Source organism: Mustela nigripes, chromosome 5 (assembly GCF_022355385.1).
Source record: "Mustela nigripes isolate SB6536 chromosome 5, MUSNIG.SB6536, whole genome shotgun sequence".
Classification (NCBI taxonomy): domain Eukaryota; kingdom Metazoa; phylum Chordata; class Mammalia; order Carnivora; family Mustelidae; genus Mustela; species Mustela nigripes.
The window spans coordinates 62248868-62267027 of record NC_081561.1 but is presented as its reverse complement, the minus strand read 5'-3'; the positions used below and the strand labels follow the sequence as shown (position 1 = coordinate 62267027).

Sequence of the window (18160 nt, the reverse complement as noted above, 5' to 3'; positions counted from 1 at the left end):
TTATTTAGTGCCCATCCACACCTACGGGACAACACAGGACGTGACATTTGCTTGAGTTCCAGGGGGTGGTAGTGTTAATTCCCCACAGGTGTGGGCCCTTAAAGGATGATCCAGGCACAGGGACTTGCATGGACAAAGGCACCAAAGCATGAAATGGCTCGGTGGTGAATCAGGGATGGGCTGGGGGAGGTGGGGCATTCCCAGGGGCAGGAAGTAGAGTCCTGCTGGGGAAGTAACTGGAGAGGCTGGAAGAGCCCACAAGAATCCACAGATCATCAGAGTCTACTCTGGTTCCTTGCAAGCACTTACTGATTTGTTTTTATTCACTTTACATACATGTACTGTGTATATGCATGGACAGGGAATGTGCTTGGAGATGGTTTAATGATAAACACAAGACCCTTCACTCAGAAAGCCAGCTGCTCAGTCTTGACCTAATGGTCCAGGAAAAGAAGGGTCTGAGGCCACCTGAAAATCATTCTGTAGGTCCCTTCTATGGTCTGCTTTATAAAGTCAGGATTATTGGCATATCATTTGCATGCACAAAAATTCACCCCCTTGGCTGTCTACTTCTGTGAATTTTGACAAACTCATATATCTCTGTAACAACGGCCACAAGCAAAATGCAGGACACTTCTATCACCCCCAAGAAAGTTCCCTCATGCCCCTGTTAGCCAATCTCTTCCTCTCAAACTCAGGTCCTGGCAACCACGAAATCTTCCTTCTGTTCTTGCAGCTTCCTACCCTTTCTAGAATGTCCTATTCCCAGAACCATATGGTATGCAGCCCTGAGTTTGTTTTTTTCACTTATCAAAATGTATTCAGCACACACGGAGTTACACTTCTCAGTAATTCATGTTTTGTTATTGCTGAATATATGTTATTGTACAGCTGAACCACACATACTCTATCCATTCACCAGCTGATTAACATTTGATTGGTTTCAAGTTAGGGGCAATTATGGAACAGGCCACCATAAACATTCATGTACACATATTTGGTGTGGTCTTGTGCATCATGTCGCTTGGCTAAAATCCTAGGAGTGTAGTGCTGGGTCATGTGGTAAATGTGTGTTTAACTTGATAAAACTGCCATGCTGTGTTGCAAAATGGTTAAATCATTTTTGCATCCTTGTCAAGACTTCATATTGTCAGGGTTTGGCAAAGCCATTCTAATAAGTTTGTGACAATATCTCATTATGCTTTTAATTCCATTTTCATAATAACTAACCATGTTGAACATCTTTTCACTGTTTACTTGCCACCGGTATACCCTTTTTGGGCAAAGTATGAGGCCACATCTTTGTCTATTTTTTAATCATTGATTAGTATCATCATCACTATTGAGCTATAAGAATTCTTTATATATTCAGGATACAAGTCTTTTCTCAGAGATGTGATCTGAAGATACTGTCTTCCAGCCTGTAATTTGTTTTATCTTTCCCTTGACAGTGTTTTTTAAATCTTTTTTTTTTTAAGATTTTAATGCTGCTGAAGTCCAAGGTATTGATTTTTCATTTATGATTTGTGCTTTTTGTGTTCTGCTGAGTATTTTTCCTACCTCAAAAGCACAAAGATTTTCTCCAATATTTTCTGTTAGAAATTTCATGGCATTGGGTTGTACATTTTGGCCTATGATCCGCTTCCAGTTAGTTTTTGCTTGTGCTATGAGATATGATTTGTGGTTTGTTTGTTTGCCTATGGATGTCCAACTGACCAGCATCCTTTACTGAGAAGAATGATCCTTTCTGCATTGAATTGTCCTGGTCTCTGTCAAAAATCGATAGACAGTTAGGTCTATTTCTTGACTGTCCTTTCTATTCCATTGATCAAAATGTCTCTTTACACCAGCACCACACCACCTGGACTACTCACTTTAGCTTTATAACAAACCCTAAAATCAGATGACGTGAGTAATTCAACTACACTGTTCTTTTTCAGAAAGAATGGGCATTGACTGTTCTAGTTACATTGCCACATAAATTTCAGAATCAGCTTGTCAATTCATTACACCCACTCACCCACCCCCCAGAAAAAAATTGCCTGTCAGGCCTTTGATAGGGATTCCATCAAATCTATAGCTCAGTTTTAAGGGAACTAGGCATCTTAGCAATACTGAGTCTTCCAGTCCATGGACACAGTCTTGCCCTTCACTTACTTATTTCTTCTATGGTTGTGCTTTGTGGTTTTCAGCATACAATTCTTGCACACATTCTGTTAAATGTCTAGGTATTTCTATACCTAAGTATGATTTGAGTTCTATTTTAAATGTGTTTAGCTTTCTATATCTTAGACAAAAGCAGAACTCAGAAGTCTCATGAATCTAATTTTCTGGCCCATTTATGTGCCATTCTTACCTTTTCCACTTCCTTCCTACCTGATGAAATACTCTTTTTTTTTTTTTTATTCCTGTAAACCTCACAGCAAAGGGCAGATATCAAGAAATCTTTACGGAGTCCTCACAGCACATGTATATCAAATGCTCTCATCTTTCAGCTCGTGCTAATTTGTGGTTCAATTTCCTGATCCTCCATCTGAGCGCAGGAACATTTTGGCATCACCCCACTCCCACGCCCAGGGCTAAATCTGTGTTTAAAGACACTTGCTCCCGCCAATTCGGGCACAGCGATCTTTTCCCCTTTATCCTTGCATCTGAACCCTGTCATTCGCTGGTGCGTGCATTGATTCAGCCACCATGTCTTCGCCAGTCACTACGATAGAGAAGGCAGGTCTCTCAGAGTCTCGGGAAGTCCCAGACAAGAAGCACGGCTGGACGTATGAAACCCTCCTGATGTTTCCCTTCCGTTGAGACTTCACAGCTGCTGGACAATCCCTTTCAGAATGCCTGGAGGTTCCTTAGTGAATCCCTCTAGCAGCTGTTGCAATGAGCACGTTCCTCAAACACACCCTCTACTCCCCTCTCTCTTTTCCCTAGAGATAAAACCAAGACTCATATGTGAGCATCCCCATCATCCTTCAGACCTACCATTATCCTCTCAGCCTTACTCAAGCCACATGAGCGGCTGGGGAAGCACCGGATTCCAGTCAGGACCATGGCCAGAAGCAACACCTGGTCTGGGCTGGAGTAGGGACAGCTGGCAGGGGAATGGGACACTGAAAGCAAGAACAACTCAAACTCCTTCAGGAGTTGACCCAAACAGGAAAGCCCCTGCCCAGCAGGCTGAAGAGAGTAATTGCTGTTGTTCACCCCACTCTCCGCGAGAGTAACCAACCATAAACATCAGAGCCTACAGATATCATTTGCTGAAAAGCAGCCAATTTGACTCCTCTCTGCCAGGTCCCTCTTCAGTCCTGTCCTGCATTTACCTATTCTCACCTTCCTGGACTCAAACCCTTGCCCTCAAGCCCCAACCTCCTCTCTCACCTCCGGCCCCTCTCACACCTGACCTTCTTTCCCCACCTTTCTTAGTATTTGGACTATCCATCACTCTCCGACACTTCTTGCTGAGGCCGTTCTCCCATTTTTTTTTTAATTTTTTTAAATTTATTTAACAGATAGAGATCACAAGTAGGCAGAGAGGCAGGCAGAGAGAGGGGGAAGCAGGCTCCCTGCTCAGCAGAGAGCCCAATGCGGGGCTCGATCCCAGGACTCCCAAAAGGCAGAGGCTTAACCCACTGAGCCACCCAGGCGCCCTGCGTTCTCCCATTCTTTTTTTTTTTTTAAGATTTTATTTATTTATCAGAGAGAGAGAGGGGGAGAGAGCAAGCACAGGCAGACAGAATGGCAGGCAGAGGCAGAGGGAGAAGCAGGCTCCCTGCCGAGCAAGGAGCCCGATGTGGGACTCGATCCCAGGACGCTGGGATCATGAGCCGAAGGCAGCTGCCTAACCAACTGAGCCACCGAGGCGTCCCCCGTTCTCCCACTCTTAACATCTGATCTTTTCTTAGTTGAAGACCTCAACCCCTGTCCAGGATCAGTGCCTCCCCTCATCAGGGCAGGACAACTCCCAGGAACTGAGGGTGTGTGTCCTCGTGCATGTGCACATGCTAGGATTGTTTTAGGTCACTGGCAGGTGGCCACTGATGGGCTGCAGGATGGCAGGCCCAAAGGGAAGATCTGGATGAGAACACAGGAGCTGGGAGGCAGGGACCCAGGCACTACACCAGGCACAAGTCATTACCTGAGGCAAAAGCAGAGGGAACCTCATCTGTCTCGTGGCTGGATCAGAATGGGTCCAAAGTCTGCCAGACTGAGGAGTATACCTCGCCTGCACTTGGGGATGACGCATGGGGATTGGGAGGCTGGGTGGCATAGAAACAGGAACTGCAGCAAGGAGTAGGCACACAGGGTTTGGCTTCTTACAGACCTGTGCTTAATGCCAACTCTGGTATTTACTAGCTATGCAGCCTTGGGCAAGTTCTTAACTCTCTGGGCTGGCTTCACTACCTGGGTATACACAGCTAGGGCACGCTAAGTGCAAAAAAAAAAAAAAAAAAAAAGGCCATGATTATTTTCCTTCTTCTTCCATATATTTCTTTCTAAAACCTTCCCTTCTTTTCCTGCCTATCTCTATCCCAGGATGCCAGTTTCCAGTTTCAAGACGACTACTTGCCTGCATCCTATTTACCCATCTGTCTATCTCCCTCCCCCGGATGACCCCCAGGAGCTGCTTTCTCACCCATCCCCTCTCCTCCAGTGTCTCAGGTGCTACTCCCGCATTCCCCCATGCATGTTTCCCTCGACGCTGTCTCACCTGTTCTGAAAACCCCTCACTTGTCTCGGCTTCCCTATCCCTGTCCCTATCCCTTTTATTTTCAAGCTTATTTTAAACTTATTTTATGTTTTACTTTTTTACTTTGTAGGAACGGCTTCGTTATTCGTGCTCTTCAACCGTTCATTTGAGTCTGATCACTAGAAGCCACGAATGGCCCCTCCCAGCCCTCCTGGCCTGGCTTTTCTGCTGCCTTTGATACCCGGACCACCCTCTACTCCTGCCCCCACCCCATGCTCCATGCTATCCCTGCTCAGTCCTGCTCTGTCCCTGGTAAGGCTGTCCCTCTGGATTCTGTCGCCCTGGCTCCTGGTCGCCTGACTTACTGGGTCTAGCCAAAGGGAGCTACTGGCAGGGGGTTGGCGGTTAGGAGGAGAAATAAGTTGGGATATTTTCTTCCCGTTTCTCCCTCCTACCTCTACCATGGTTCAGGCAGTGGCTGCTGTCCTCTGATGGGCGGTCCCTCCTCCACAGCTCCAGCTTTCTGTTGGCTCCAGTAACGTAATCATAATCGTCTCTTTTGCCCTTCCAAGTGGGGGTGTTCACAGCTCCCTGTCTTTGGATGCATCACCATCCCTTGGTCATCCCCTCATTCGTGCCCACTCCTCTGTGGGAACCCTGTTAAAACGATTGGCAATTGGACCTTTTTGTGTGTGCCCACCTGTTCCCAGAAGGGAACTTGTGCGGGAACTATCTTCCACCTGCTGGGCATTTCTTTCACTCTCACAGAGGGAGTGGGAGAACCTGGAACCCTCTTCACAGGGGCACATTCATTTATCCCGCTTATTTTCCAAGCTCCTACCGTATGCCAGGCACCACATAGGTGCTAGGAAGGTGCTATAAATAAAGGAAACACTACTTCTCTGTTCCTAGATGTGGAAGTGATGCTGATATTGTAAATTTGTACTCGCAAGATTTTAATCCAATACCCTGGGTTCAGGGAGTGAAGGGAGACTCAAATGAGTCTTCAGAGAGAGTTTGGGCATTCCTGGTCATCTCAGCCTGAAAGGCACATTTGAGCTTCTGTTCTGAGTGTGAGTTGAGAAGTCAGGATGCCCACCAGGGTGGAAATGGGGGCCCAGACTTGAACCACAGAAATCTGCCAACTAAAGATTGGTCTTGCCATGGCCAGAAGCATAATGCCCTAAAAACAAAAGAGGATTATTCGAAACTTACAGTCTAATGCAAAGAAAGAAAACAGTTCCTCCAGGGAGGGGCTGACTCCCACACCCAGCACTGAGTGGACCCCACAGGGTGGCACTATCTCCCTGTCATGCTCTGGCCTGAGCCAGGTCACGAGTCTGTCCCTCTACACCCAGAGTATGTTGGGCAATCAGGGATCAACAAGGAAATAAACCCTGAGACCAACGTGCAGCTAGGTTGGCCCTTCCTGACATTATCTGACCGTGAAACCCTTTAAAAATGTACTCTAAACTTTGAGACATCTGCAGGAGCTCTGGAGTTATCATTTGTGCCAGGGTTACAGTAGAAATCAAAAACAGTCCTAAAGACAAATTCGTCGCTGCAAAATTTAACAGTTTTCCAAAACACTCCAAGCAGAATTTTTATAATCACAATATAGAAAAACCAGATATGTTTAAAGACCCAGTGTCCAAATGACAGCAAGATAAGACAACACTTAGTAACACACACTAACGCTTAGAAGACATACACCAATGATGTCAACAGTTATTTGGTAAATACTTCTTAGGCAGTTGAAGCATCACACCTGCAAAGCCATAGGTAATTTCTCCCCAGGATCACCTGTTTCACTTACGTAGCACAGGGATTCAAAGGGAGATTTTCCTATTATAATAACTATATGAAATGTGTTCAGCATTTTAGAAATCTTTCAAAAAACTATATTCAATTAACTTTTATGTGAAAAATACATAAAAATGCACTCTAAAAGGTAAAAGTTATCCACAGTTCTACAACTCAAAATATATGAACGTTTACTGAGTGCTTACTATGTGCTAGGCATTTTTCTAAACTCCTTACGTGTGTTTTGTCATTATGTGTGAGGTAGGCAATAATTTTGTTCCAGGGTATAAGTTAGATTTAGATCTAAACAATGTGGCTCAAGAGCCAGTCCTCCTAATCTTACTGAATGGATTTTTCCTCCATTGCTCTCATTCCCCAGAGAACATCACTATTGATATTTTGGTGTTTGTCCATCTAGCCTTTTTGCTATGGCTACACACAGAGACAAAAACATAAAGGAGCTCATGCTAGACATATTATTCATGGCTTGTGTTTTTCATTTAATATATCTAGAATGTCTTTCCATTTCAACAGGTATCTACATAATATTCCTTGGTGTGAATTGGATATTAAAAGAGTTTCTAAGAGTTAATTCTTGTAACTTGTGATAAGCATAACTTACTTTTCCTCACTGTAAAATGTTTGAAGAAAATACATTATTAGCATGGATTATTTTCACGTGACACTAATGTCTCTTAAAACACTAATGTTTGTGGAACCCTGGGAAGCGAATCCAGATACTTCACTACCTTCAGAAAGCTTCAGCTTGCAATCCCCTTCTTCTGCACTCGGAGTCACGTAGCAGAACCTGCTGTCACTCACCCTCCCACCCCACATCACCAAACCATCCCCATAAACTCAAATATCTCAGCCTAGAAGATAAGACCTAAAACAGCAGGGCCCAGAGAGATATGGAGTAGCCATACTTCTCCCCAGCTCAGACCCAGCTTTTTTACTTCTGAGTGTGTTTGGATGAGGAAACATGACTCCTTCGGTGAAGACATTAATGACTACCAGTGGGTGGGCAAACAGAGAGACCCCGGAAGAATTGGGTCAAGGAGAGACTCCCTGGGGTGAGGGAAGAGGTGAGTAAGATGGTAGATGCCCGCTATTGACAGCAAGATAAATGTTGACTCCTATGTTTCCTTCAAGGACAGAGTAAAGTTTCATATTATTTTGATGACTTTTTGTTGGTGTCAGCCTGGGTGTCCTTGACAGCCTGGGTGTTCCTTGAAAGACAGGACCTTCACCAAGTCCCCCTTGAGTTTTGTTATGCATATGACCACCACAGTAGGAGGGAAAAAAGGACTTGTTAGTTTATTTTTTAGGTTTGGGGGGGGGGTGGGGTTGTTGTTCGTTTGTTTTTTACTTAGGTCTTTTTGTAAAGGTTTTTTTTTTTTAAAGATTTTATTTATTTATTTGAGAGAGAGATTGTGAGAGAGAACATGAGCGAGGAGAAGGTCAGAGGGAGAAGCAGACTTCCCATGGAGCCGGGAGCCTGACGTGGGACTCGATCCCGGGACTCCAGGATCACGACCTGGGGCGCCTGGGTGGCTCAGTTGGTTGGACGACTACTTAGGTCTTTTTCTAACTTCAGTACCTACTCTCAGGGGTCAAGAAGTTAATCTTTTTTTTTTCTTTTGGTTGAACAATTTTTTTGTTGTTGGACACTTTTAAAATTATCTTATTTTTTTATTATGTTATGTTAGTCACCATACAGTACGTCATTAGTTTTTGATATTGTGTTCTGTGACTCCTTGTTTGCATTTAACACCCAGTGCTCCATGCAATAGGTGCCCTCCTTAATACCTGTCACCAGGCTCACTCATCCTCCACCTCAAAACCCTAAGTTTGATTCCCAGCGTCCATACTCTCTCATGGTTCATCCCCCCTCTAATTTCACCCCCCCCCATTTTCCCCTTCCTTCTCCTAATGTCCTCCATGCTATTCCTTATATTCCACAAATAAGTGAAACCATATGATAAGTGTATTTCTATTTGACTTCAGTGAAAAAAAAGGACTTGTTTTGAGAACTCCAGTAAGGATTCCCAGGAGAAAGAAGCTCTGGCAGCAGAAGAGGCAGTAGCAGTTAGGAAAGACAAGACAAGCCAGATTCTTGACCCTTGGGAAGCTGAGTTGGGATTAGAATTTACATTAAGAACTTTTATTTCACCATGCCATCTGGGTGACAAATGAGAGAAAGGAGAAAACACAGATGATTGCATAAAAGGTTTTATGGGCCAGGCCTGGAGGGGGCAAACAGTAACTTCCAGAGCCCAGTCACTTGGCCACCTTTAACTGCAAGAAAGGCTGGACTGTAATCATCTAGCTATGTTCTCAGGAGGAAATAATTTGGGGAGCAACTACTGAACACTTGACTTTCAAGAGTCAAGACTTTGGGAAAAAGTTAACCTGCCTGCACCTCAATTTCCCCTATCTTTAAAATGATAGGAGAGTACCTTCCTTCCAGGATGTTTGAGCCATTAATGTATGTAAAGGAATGTGGCCCATAAGAAGCACTCCATAGTTGTTGGCTTACTAGCCTTAATCATTGTGTCCCCAGGCCTGAGCAGTGGCTGGCAGTCAGCAGATCCCTACAAGTACCGTGTAATGACTATAACTCCAGGTTCTCTAGTCTGAGTAAATCCTTTGGGTTTGAACAGCTCAGGAGGAACCTGACCCCTGGGATGGCTCATAGTGCTGCAGCCAGGAAGCCTGAGTTGAAAAGACCATGGTGAATACGGGCTCCCTCAGTGGGAGTGTAGACTAAAATATAGACCAAGAGGCAGTATTAGGAGCCTAGAACCATTGAGGACCAGAGGTCAAAAAAGTCCACAGGTCAGTGCCAATGACCTTCTCAGAACAAGGCCAGGTAGGGTGGGAGGTCAGGGTGCAGTAGTTGCCCATTCTCTAGGAGTCAGATATAGGGAGTTGGAAGGGCAGAGCAGAGACCTGGAGGGCTAAAGTGATGCTCAAAGCATCCTGCTCTCCACCTCCTTCAACTTGGGGTTGTTCCTGAGTGTCCTCATGCAACCACAGACTGCGGATAGAACCACATCCTCGGCACAGGGAGCCTGGGATGTCCCAAGTGACAAGTGCTTAGCTTGCCTTCCTCCCTGAGGAAGACCTTTCCCTTGCACCCAGCCTGCCAAACCTCAGACTGCCCCCCACTCTTCACCTCTCCAACCCCTCTACCTTTCTGGCCGTAAAGCAGCCTGATCCTCAGGTCCCATCCTGTAGACAGGCTGACCTTTCACTGTAATTGAGGGCAAGCTGAAAGACAAAAAAACATTGACAAACAAGCTGCTTGAGCAAGAGGTGGTAAATTCCCTGTCCTTGGAGAGATTGAGGTAGACACTGCATGACTCACTGGGATTTTGCAGTTGGACTCACTGGCAGTTAGATTCGATGATCTTTAAATGTTATCCTTGAGAAGTGATGTATCAGCAGTCAAGCAATCTTTTCCATGACGTGGTAGGACCCCACCCTCTGCCCCCATGGCCTGGAGTTCCTACAGTTCAGAGTCACCCCTTGGGAGTGCCTAATAAAGAAGGGAGCTCTCTTCCCATAATAGCCCTGTGCAAGGGCACTGGGGCAAAACAGGAGGTAACCCTCAGCCTGCTGTCCTTGATGTGCAGTTTTGGAGAATACATGATAGCTTCTGTGGAAGGCAGAGGAACCCAGATCAGTTCTGGTGGAGCTGCAGGGGCCACCACAGGGAAGGAAATTCCCACGCCCCACCTTGAATGGCAAGGCCAAGGGTTAAGGAAGACCGCTGAGCAGCAGGCACTGCCCGTCCTGTCAGGGTCATTTGTGAGAATCAAAATCGGAAGGTCAGGAAGGAGAGGAGGAGCTGGGATGGAGAGATAGAACTTAGTGGCCCTCAGAAAGAGCTGGGCAGGGGCTGTCCTGAGGAGGTCACCAAAGAGGAACTTGCACAGCATGTCAGGATTTCATAGGCCCTGGTCAGGAAGGAAGTGAGGGTCACAGAGTGTGGAGAAGATTGGGTAACTTGGAGCACTGGTGTCCAGATCCTATTTAACTGGACTCTACTTCAGTATCCTTCCTCCCAGACCCTGGGGAAGGGAGCAGGCAGGTGTCTAGAAACCCCTTCTATAGGCCCCAGAGCCTTTCCATCACAGCCTTCACACTCAAAGCCTCTCCCCTTTGAATGATAATGACTTTCCTTTCCTCCTTCTTCCTCATTGCCCTTGTAGGAAGCGATGATCTTTTGCTGGTTTGGGACCATCTTTGCCATGCTGAAGTCCTCCCCCCACCCATCACTGGTAGAGCAGCCCTATGCCTCACAAGTACTTGCTAAGTGCTCACTGCTCAGTGAAGTCTATCCTTAGCTCTTGAGCTCCCTATCTGGGGCAGTTGACTTGGTGGGCTGGGGTCTGGTTCCAGGGATGCAGGCATATTCTACAGTCAGAAGGGGATCAGGCATGGGTTTCAGTTTGGGCTGAGTATTGACGTAGATGGAGTCCTCAGGGCCAAATTGATTCAGGTGGATAAGTGAGGCATAGCAGATGGCCCCAGTGTCCTCATCAGAGCCCTTCTGTTGATCCGAGCCCTAGGAATCAAAGGAGACAGAACTTCAATGTACAGATCATAGCTGGGTGTGGTCCGTGGCCCCAGGGCTGCCCTGAGCTGGGTGGAGGACAGAGACAGTGATAAGGTGTGGAACAGAGTATGAACCCTGCAGAGCCTCTGGGAATGGCTAAAGGCAGCAAAGTCACCATCACTAAAGATGTTTAAGAATAGGCTAAGGAAGGGGTGCCTGGGTGGCTCAGTGGGTTAAAGCCTCTGCGTTTGGCTCAGGTCCTGATCTCAGGGTCTTGGGATCGAGCTCCGCATCGGGTTCTCTGCTTGGCGGGGAGCCTGCTTCCTCCTCTCTCTGCCTGTGTCTCTGCCTACTTGTAATCTCTGTCTGTCAAATAAATAAATAAAATCTTTGAAAAAAATGGGCTAAAGAAGACAACATAGGGTGTGACCCGTGGACCAACAGCATTGGCATCACCTAGCAGCTTGATAAAATCTCAGGCTCCACCTAAGCTCTAGGAAGGCAGTCTCTGGGGGTGGTGTCCAGGAAATTCTGTTTGCACAAGTTCTCCAGGAGTTTTTTATCCACACATGTTTGAAGAACACTGAGCTAGAAGAGCAATTGGTAGGGATGTCATTTGTAGAGTTGATCCCAGCATTACAGAGGGTTGTACCAGATGACTTTAAATCCTCCCAATCCTGCAATTCTGTGATTTCAAGAGTTTTAGATCTTTAGACAAGACAGACCCAACAGCAATAGCCCAGTCCCCAGTTCCTGATGAGAGAGCACCTAGGGAGCTGTGATTTTACCATGTGACCCGCACCCCCCCTAGCTGACTGGACTGGTGGCAGCCACGCCATGAGAGGGACCCCCTATTAACAGTTGACTCCTGTGGGGGTGAAGATCAAAAGCTGGGGAGTCAACTTCTCTTTCTCTCTAAGTGGTTTGAATTGGGAAGGATGCGGTCAAGGGTGCATGTAGATGAGGCAACAGGAGTGTGAGGAGTCACGAGTGAGCCCCAGTGCAGAGTGAACAGAAACTACAAGTAAATACAACCTGGGAAGCTGGAAAACAACAACCAACACCAAACAAAAAACACTGACAAAAAAGATACCCAGGAAAGCTGAGATCGCCTCTGCCTTGGTGAGAGGTCCTTCCTATGCTCAGTGCCCGGTTCCTTCTGGACTGCGATGTTGTTATAGATGTGGTGGGATTTGTCCTCACCTGTGAAGGAAAGAGTCCAGTTTGGGGCAGGGATCTCTCCACAGGTCCCATTCCTCTGGGAATGCAGGGGTGCCAGAGGTCCCCACTGGGCTGAGGGACCAGGGCTGGGTCTGGAAACCCCACCCTGCCCCAGGGGAGCTCACTAATGGCCAGCACACAGCATCCAGGGGTTAGACCTTGGTGCCAAGGGGCAAATCAGACTGGCCGCATGCAGCAAATCTGGATAAAACTGGTAAAGTTGAATCAATCTCAGTCACTGAAAGTTCCAAATTTAAAAATCCAATTAAGTATAATCTATTTTCTGGTGAAGTTATCTATAATGCCTTTCAAAATTTTGAACCAAGAACCACAATGAGAAACATTTTATCTTATTTCTACATAAATAAACACACAGACTCATACACACACTCTCTCTCCTAAAATAAAAGTCCAATGAAAAAATATTTATCCTTCCAATGTGATATTTTGCTTTTCTATTTGAGTTTATGAAAATAGTATTGTGACCCACTAAGTTTACTTTACATAATTTGAAAAATATGTATATAAAATTTTACAACCCATTACTACATTAGGATTTTGATAGCTCGGAAAATTAAAGTCACTAAGGTTCAACATAGCGCTGGCCCACTTCCACATTTCAAAAAAGTTGTCACCACACACATCACTGGAGTATATGGTTAATAAATATGCAGTATGTGCTAAACAAACCAAACAACAAAAAAGAAGGCTGTAATCATCAAAAGGCACTAATCTGATAAGCCTTGCACAAAATGCTGGTGATTTTACATGTGATTAATGCTAAAAAAAAAAACTTGCAACTTGAACATTAAAAAATCCTTTAATGGGGCACCTGGGTGGCTCAGTGGGTTAAAGCCTCTGCCTTCAGCTCAGGTCATGATCCCAGGGTCCTGGAATCAAGCCCGGCATCGGGCTCTCTGCTCAGAGGGGAGCCTGCTTCCCCCTCTCTCTGTCTCTGGCTGCCTCTCTGCCCACTTGTGCTCTCTGTCAAATAAATAAATAAAATCTTTTTTTAAAAAATCCTTTAATGCTTTTAGGAAGACAAAATTTTAAAACAATAGTGACAATTAAAAAAAAATACTCTTGTGGTGCCTCGGTAGCTCAGTCAGTTAAGCATTTGCTTTTGGCTCAGATGGTGATCCCGGGGTCCTGGGATTGAGACCTGCATCAGACTCCCTGCTCAGCAGGGAGCCTGCTTCCCCCTCTGCCTGCTGCTCCCCCTGTTTGTGTACTCGCTCTCACTATCTCTCTTTCTGTCAAATAAATAAATAAAATCTTAAAACACATATAAACACATAATAAAAAAGTTTTCCAGATAAATTTGTTTAAAAATCCTTATCTATAAGAAAAGGGCAAAATATACACTCCCCAATAGATTCTAGAATACCCAGTTTTTGGTGAATAAGGCTTGGAAGGGGCTGACCTTGAGCCTCTGAGGAGAATGACCCCACCTGCTGCTCTGACAAAGCAAGAGAACACAGCGATCCTGACCACTCACCACACAAGCCTCAGTTTCCCTGTTGGTAAAATGGGCATGAGAAACCCAGTCTTCAGGCTCGTGGGCATGGGAACATCATGGCTAAGCCCTCAGTGGTCTACTTGGAGCCAGCACTGGAGTTTACCTTTTGCAGCGCTTCTGCGGGCTTTCCTGAAGTACAGGATCATAAGGAGGATGAGCACCAGCACCAGCAGGACACCCAACGTAGAGCTGGGAACGATGAGCTGCCAGTTGCCCTGAGGGCTTTGGAATGACGAATGACCAGCCAGGTGAGGCAAATGGGAGCCAGTCTTCTGCCCAGAAGGCATCCCTCTGCCCACCTGGGTGATCGCGACTGAGCCTCCTGTTGAGCTGGCCATGGTCAAGGGCTCTTCCCCATAAGCCATGCATATCCAGCCATGTCCAGCCACGTCCAGCCACGTCTGGCCATGTCTGGCCACATCTGGGCTTGTTTCTTCCTCTGTGAAACGGGAATGCTTTCCTCCTTTTCCCTTTTCTGGCTGCTGTCCCCTAACTTGAACCTTGTTGCAGGGTCTGTACTCACCCCTCCCACATCTTGCTCTTAACTATTCTTGGTCCCAGTTCCTCACCCCTGCCCATGAGATGGGCTCAGCTGGTGCCCTGTGACCAACAGCGCTGTCACATAATAAATGCTTTTGAACAAGACCTGTCTTAGGTCAAAGGCAGAACACTAAGGTAGGCTTCCTTACACTGCAGCAGGCTCCCAGGGAAGGTGTCTGGGGTGACAAGGGTTGAAGCCCTAAGCCTGGGTGGCAGCTGCTGTAAGGACCCCCCTATGCTCCATGACCAGCACCATGCGGCTTCTGGGTATAGCGCCTTGAAGCAAGGAACCAGGGGTTTGTGAGAACCCTGAGCTCCCATCGCAGTGAGGGTGGGTGGGCAGAAGGCAGGGCAGGGTGGAGACCGGAAGAAAAACAGCTGTCGGGTCACTCCCGGGGGCTGGGGCCTAGAAACCATCAGGCAGGATGACAGAGGAAATCAGGCCATGGACTGTAGTTACTACAAAGTGCACCCTTTCCCGGGACCCTGGCAGCTTTGGGATAGAGATAGGCTGGAAGAGGGGAGAGGAAAATGAGGCAGCCCTGGTCACACGGCTGGCATTGAGTCAGACCCAATTCTACCTCATCTTCACAGCCCTCTGTACAGCGGTGGTTGCCAACTGGCGGTGCTTGTGTCTCCCAAGGCAAGCTTAGCAATACACGCTTGGATTTTGTTGTCGCAACTGGGCGATCCAGGGGGAGATTGGCACTGCTGCTACTAATGAGTAGGGGTCAGGGATGTTGCCAAATAGCCTATGGTGCACAGGACACCCCTCACACCAAATGTCAACATGCCAAAGGCAAGCAGGCACCTGCTATAACGTGAGGATGTCATTGGCCCCATTCTGCAGATGAGAAAACTGAGGTTTAAAGAGGCAAAGCAACCTGGTGCAAATGGTGTGACTCCCATTTCATCCCTTGAGAGCCAGATAGCGGTGGGGATGTGGCAGCTGGAGGGAATTTGCCACAGCTGGCCATGGGTAGGAGGACGTGGAGGGCAGGGAAGATGGGGACAGAGTACCTGTCAGTGACAGGGCTGGTGGCAGAAGTCCAGGCTGTGGTCCCACTGGTGTTCCTGGCAGTAGGCAGAATTGAAGCTGTAAGAGATGACAATGAGGGGAGCACTCCCATGTGTTTGCCCCACTTTTCAGGCTCCCCATCGTTAGTCCTTGGCCCTGGAAAAGAGGAGCCCATACAGGGCCCTGGGCCAGGTGAGGACTCTGAGAAGCACCACGCCTCATGCCCTGCACCAGGCCCTCTATGCGGGAGTTACTCTGTGTGGGATTTCCCTCTCAGTCAAGTGCTCCAGTGTGAGAGGCTTTAGGTTAGGATCACACTGTCACTAGTATATTGGATATACTACAGTCTCTTCCGTTTTCATTGTTCTTGACCATGTTACGCACTCTCAATCGAAAATGCGTCCCTCCCACCCCCCACCCCACTTCTGTCTCTTCTGGATCAATTCCTGCTCACTCATAAGGCCCAAGTGGTATCACCTCCTTTGGGAGAATCCATACCACTGCTTTCTCCAGCAACCTGGTCCCTCCCTTCACTGGGCCATCATCCAACATGCTTCCATTACACCACCTACCACCCACCAACTTAACCCTTCACTTCTGTGTCGGCCTTGGGTGCAGGGATCAGCAGGGGATGCTGTGGGCTCCTCCAGCACAGGATAGAGTCTTAAGGTGTTTGATTTCCCTTCCAGGGTGTAGCCCCTGCCGTACATGGAGTGGACAGTGAGCCATGGCTTGGGTGGTTGGTGATTGACCAAGCAGCTGACCAGGGTCCTCTGGGTGCCCAGCTCACCAGATGGCTGAGCAGGCTTGGCAGCTGGTCTGGGAAGATGCCATTCAAGCCCTGGCCATCACAGGGAAACACAGCGGGGGCTTTGTAAGTCTGAGATTTTTCAGGATAAACACCAGGGCCTCAGTCAAGACTATCACCCAGCTTCCCACCTGAGCCTTAAGGAGCCTTAAGGACCTGACGACCCTAAGGAGCAGGTCCAGGGTGAGGACACAGGCTCTCTGAGCCCTTGGCCACCACACCTCCCTGTCTCATCTCCAGAGTCCCGTGTCTGCCTCCCTAGTTGGCTCCTGTCTGTCCACATTTCTTAATCCACCCAGCCACCTGCAACTCAAGCACTACCCTTTGAGAGAAAGCTGGGGTTAGGGCCAAGAGTCGGGATGCCTGGGGATGGCCGAATCAGCCAGTCTTGCTCAAACCTGAGAAGGCTTTACAGTCATTACAAACCAGTGGAGGAGTCTTGTTCTTAACAACAAAAATGTTCAGAGAAATGCATGTGATGGGAAAGGAAGAACCACGGGAGCCAGCAGGTCTGAGTTCTGGTGCCTGATCTGCCCTTCACCAGAGGTGACTCTGGGCAAGGGGCAACCCATTTTGGGCTGTGAGAGCACTGAGACAACTATTTTGGAGTCCTTTCTAGCTCTAACATCTTGTGACTCAGGATGATTGAGAACCACACAAAGAAGGGAAAGGACTCACCCCGAGATACCACCAGATGGATGTTTCTGTGAAAAAATTTCCTGGAGGATTTGTAGATTCCACATGAATAAGATCCAGAGTCTTCTACCCTGAGCTTGGTCATGGTGACGATGAAGTAGCCCCGTCCGACTTTATCCTCAATGGAGTTTTGAGGCTTCCCCCAGAGTTGGGGTGAGGTGGCTAACAGGGTACAGGTACGTGATAAGTCCCACTTGCACCAGAATTTCACGGCTTCTGAGCCTTTCTGGGGCGGGTACAGGCACTTCACAGAGAAGGAGTCCCCTTCCAGGAGATGCAGCATCTCTGGCTTCTGTCCCCATGAGCCTGAAAGTACACTCTCACATCAGGGAGCCACCCCTCAGACATGGTGGGGCTGGCAGGAGGGTGCCCCGGCCGTCCCTCTGCATGGCCCCTCTCATGGCCACCTCACCTGGCCATCTCCCTCCTCCTGCCCCTTTCCCTCCCTCAGCCCCCCTCATCACCTGAGGCCAGGAGCACCAGCAGGACAGGCGGCAGCAGGCATGTGGCCTCCCAGGCCATGGGCCCTCTTCTTGAGCTGGGGTGGGAGCAGGGAAGCCCTGAGGAGAGGGAGCCGGAGCTGGGGCGCAGGGATGGGGATTTGGCCTAGCCACTCTCACTTGTCCAGGAAGAAGAGCTGAGGGAGCCCAAGTCCTCCAGGGGGCAGCGGGAGGCCTGGGAGTAGGAGAGGTCTTGGCCTGTAAGCAGGAGCCTCGTGCTGCAGGTGCGACATGTGTGCCGGCTCCAGTCTCAGAGCTGAGGCTCCAGGGGATTCTGAAGCTTCTGTCAGCTGACTCTTGCCCAGCCTCTTCCTCCTTGCTGCACTGGGGTTAGAATGTAGAAAGCTGTGAAAGTCCAGGAAGAAACTGTTGAAACCAGAACCTATTTCTCCTTTCTGCTTTCCCCTCTAACCTACCACTTCCTCCCGTTCCCAAGTCCTCCCTGCAAGTAAAAAGGTCCAGCTGCAGGTGAGTGACAGAGTTAGGGGACCTTTGGAGGTGCCCAGTGGTCCGAGACTTCCTGCCCAGGCCTGTCTGGGAGCTGGGGAACTCTGTGGGGATTGGAGGGACCGAGGAGAAAGGAGAGGGAGAGTCATTTCTGGAAATGGAGGTACAGGGAATGCCCCTGGTAGGGGTGGGAGAGAGTGAAGCTGGGGACATAATCGGTGGGGGGAGATGGATGCAGGAGGATGGGACCTGGGGGGGTTCCTCCTCCAGGTCACCCCAGTTCCCCAGTTCCCAGCCTGCCATAATCACTCCATAAGCATTTGTCAAAGGACCACAGTCATCAAGCACATT

General features: G+C 48.0%; 1 protein-coding gene across 2 annotated transcripts; it reads right to left on the bottom strand.

The window, feature by feature from the left end:
* Window positions 1–7790: 7790 nt before the first annotated feature.
* LOC132018074 (uncharacterized) lies at window positions 7791–17775 on the bottom strand. Of its 2 annotated transcripts, XR_009404444.1 has the most exons (7): window positions 17327–17775; window positions 16845–17168; window positions 15361–15436; window positions 13904–14022; window positions 12154–12263; window positions 9867–11069; window positions 7791–9769 (listed from the first exon to the last, which is right to left on the bottom strand). XR_009404444.1 is itself a non-coding variant. In XM_059400509.1 (6 exons), exons 1-6 carry the CDS (start codon window positions 17382–17384, stop codon window positions 10845–10847), a joined length of 912 nt encoding a protein of 303 aa, XP_059256492.1. In that variant the 5' UTR covers window positions 17385–17775; the 3' UTR covers window positions 7791–10844. The 2 variants fall into 2 exon arrangements, 1 of the variants encoding a protein (XP_059256492.1); XM_059400509.1 differs by having other exon boundaries at window positions 7791–11069.
* Window positions 17776–18160: the final 385 nt, after the last annotated feature.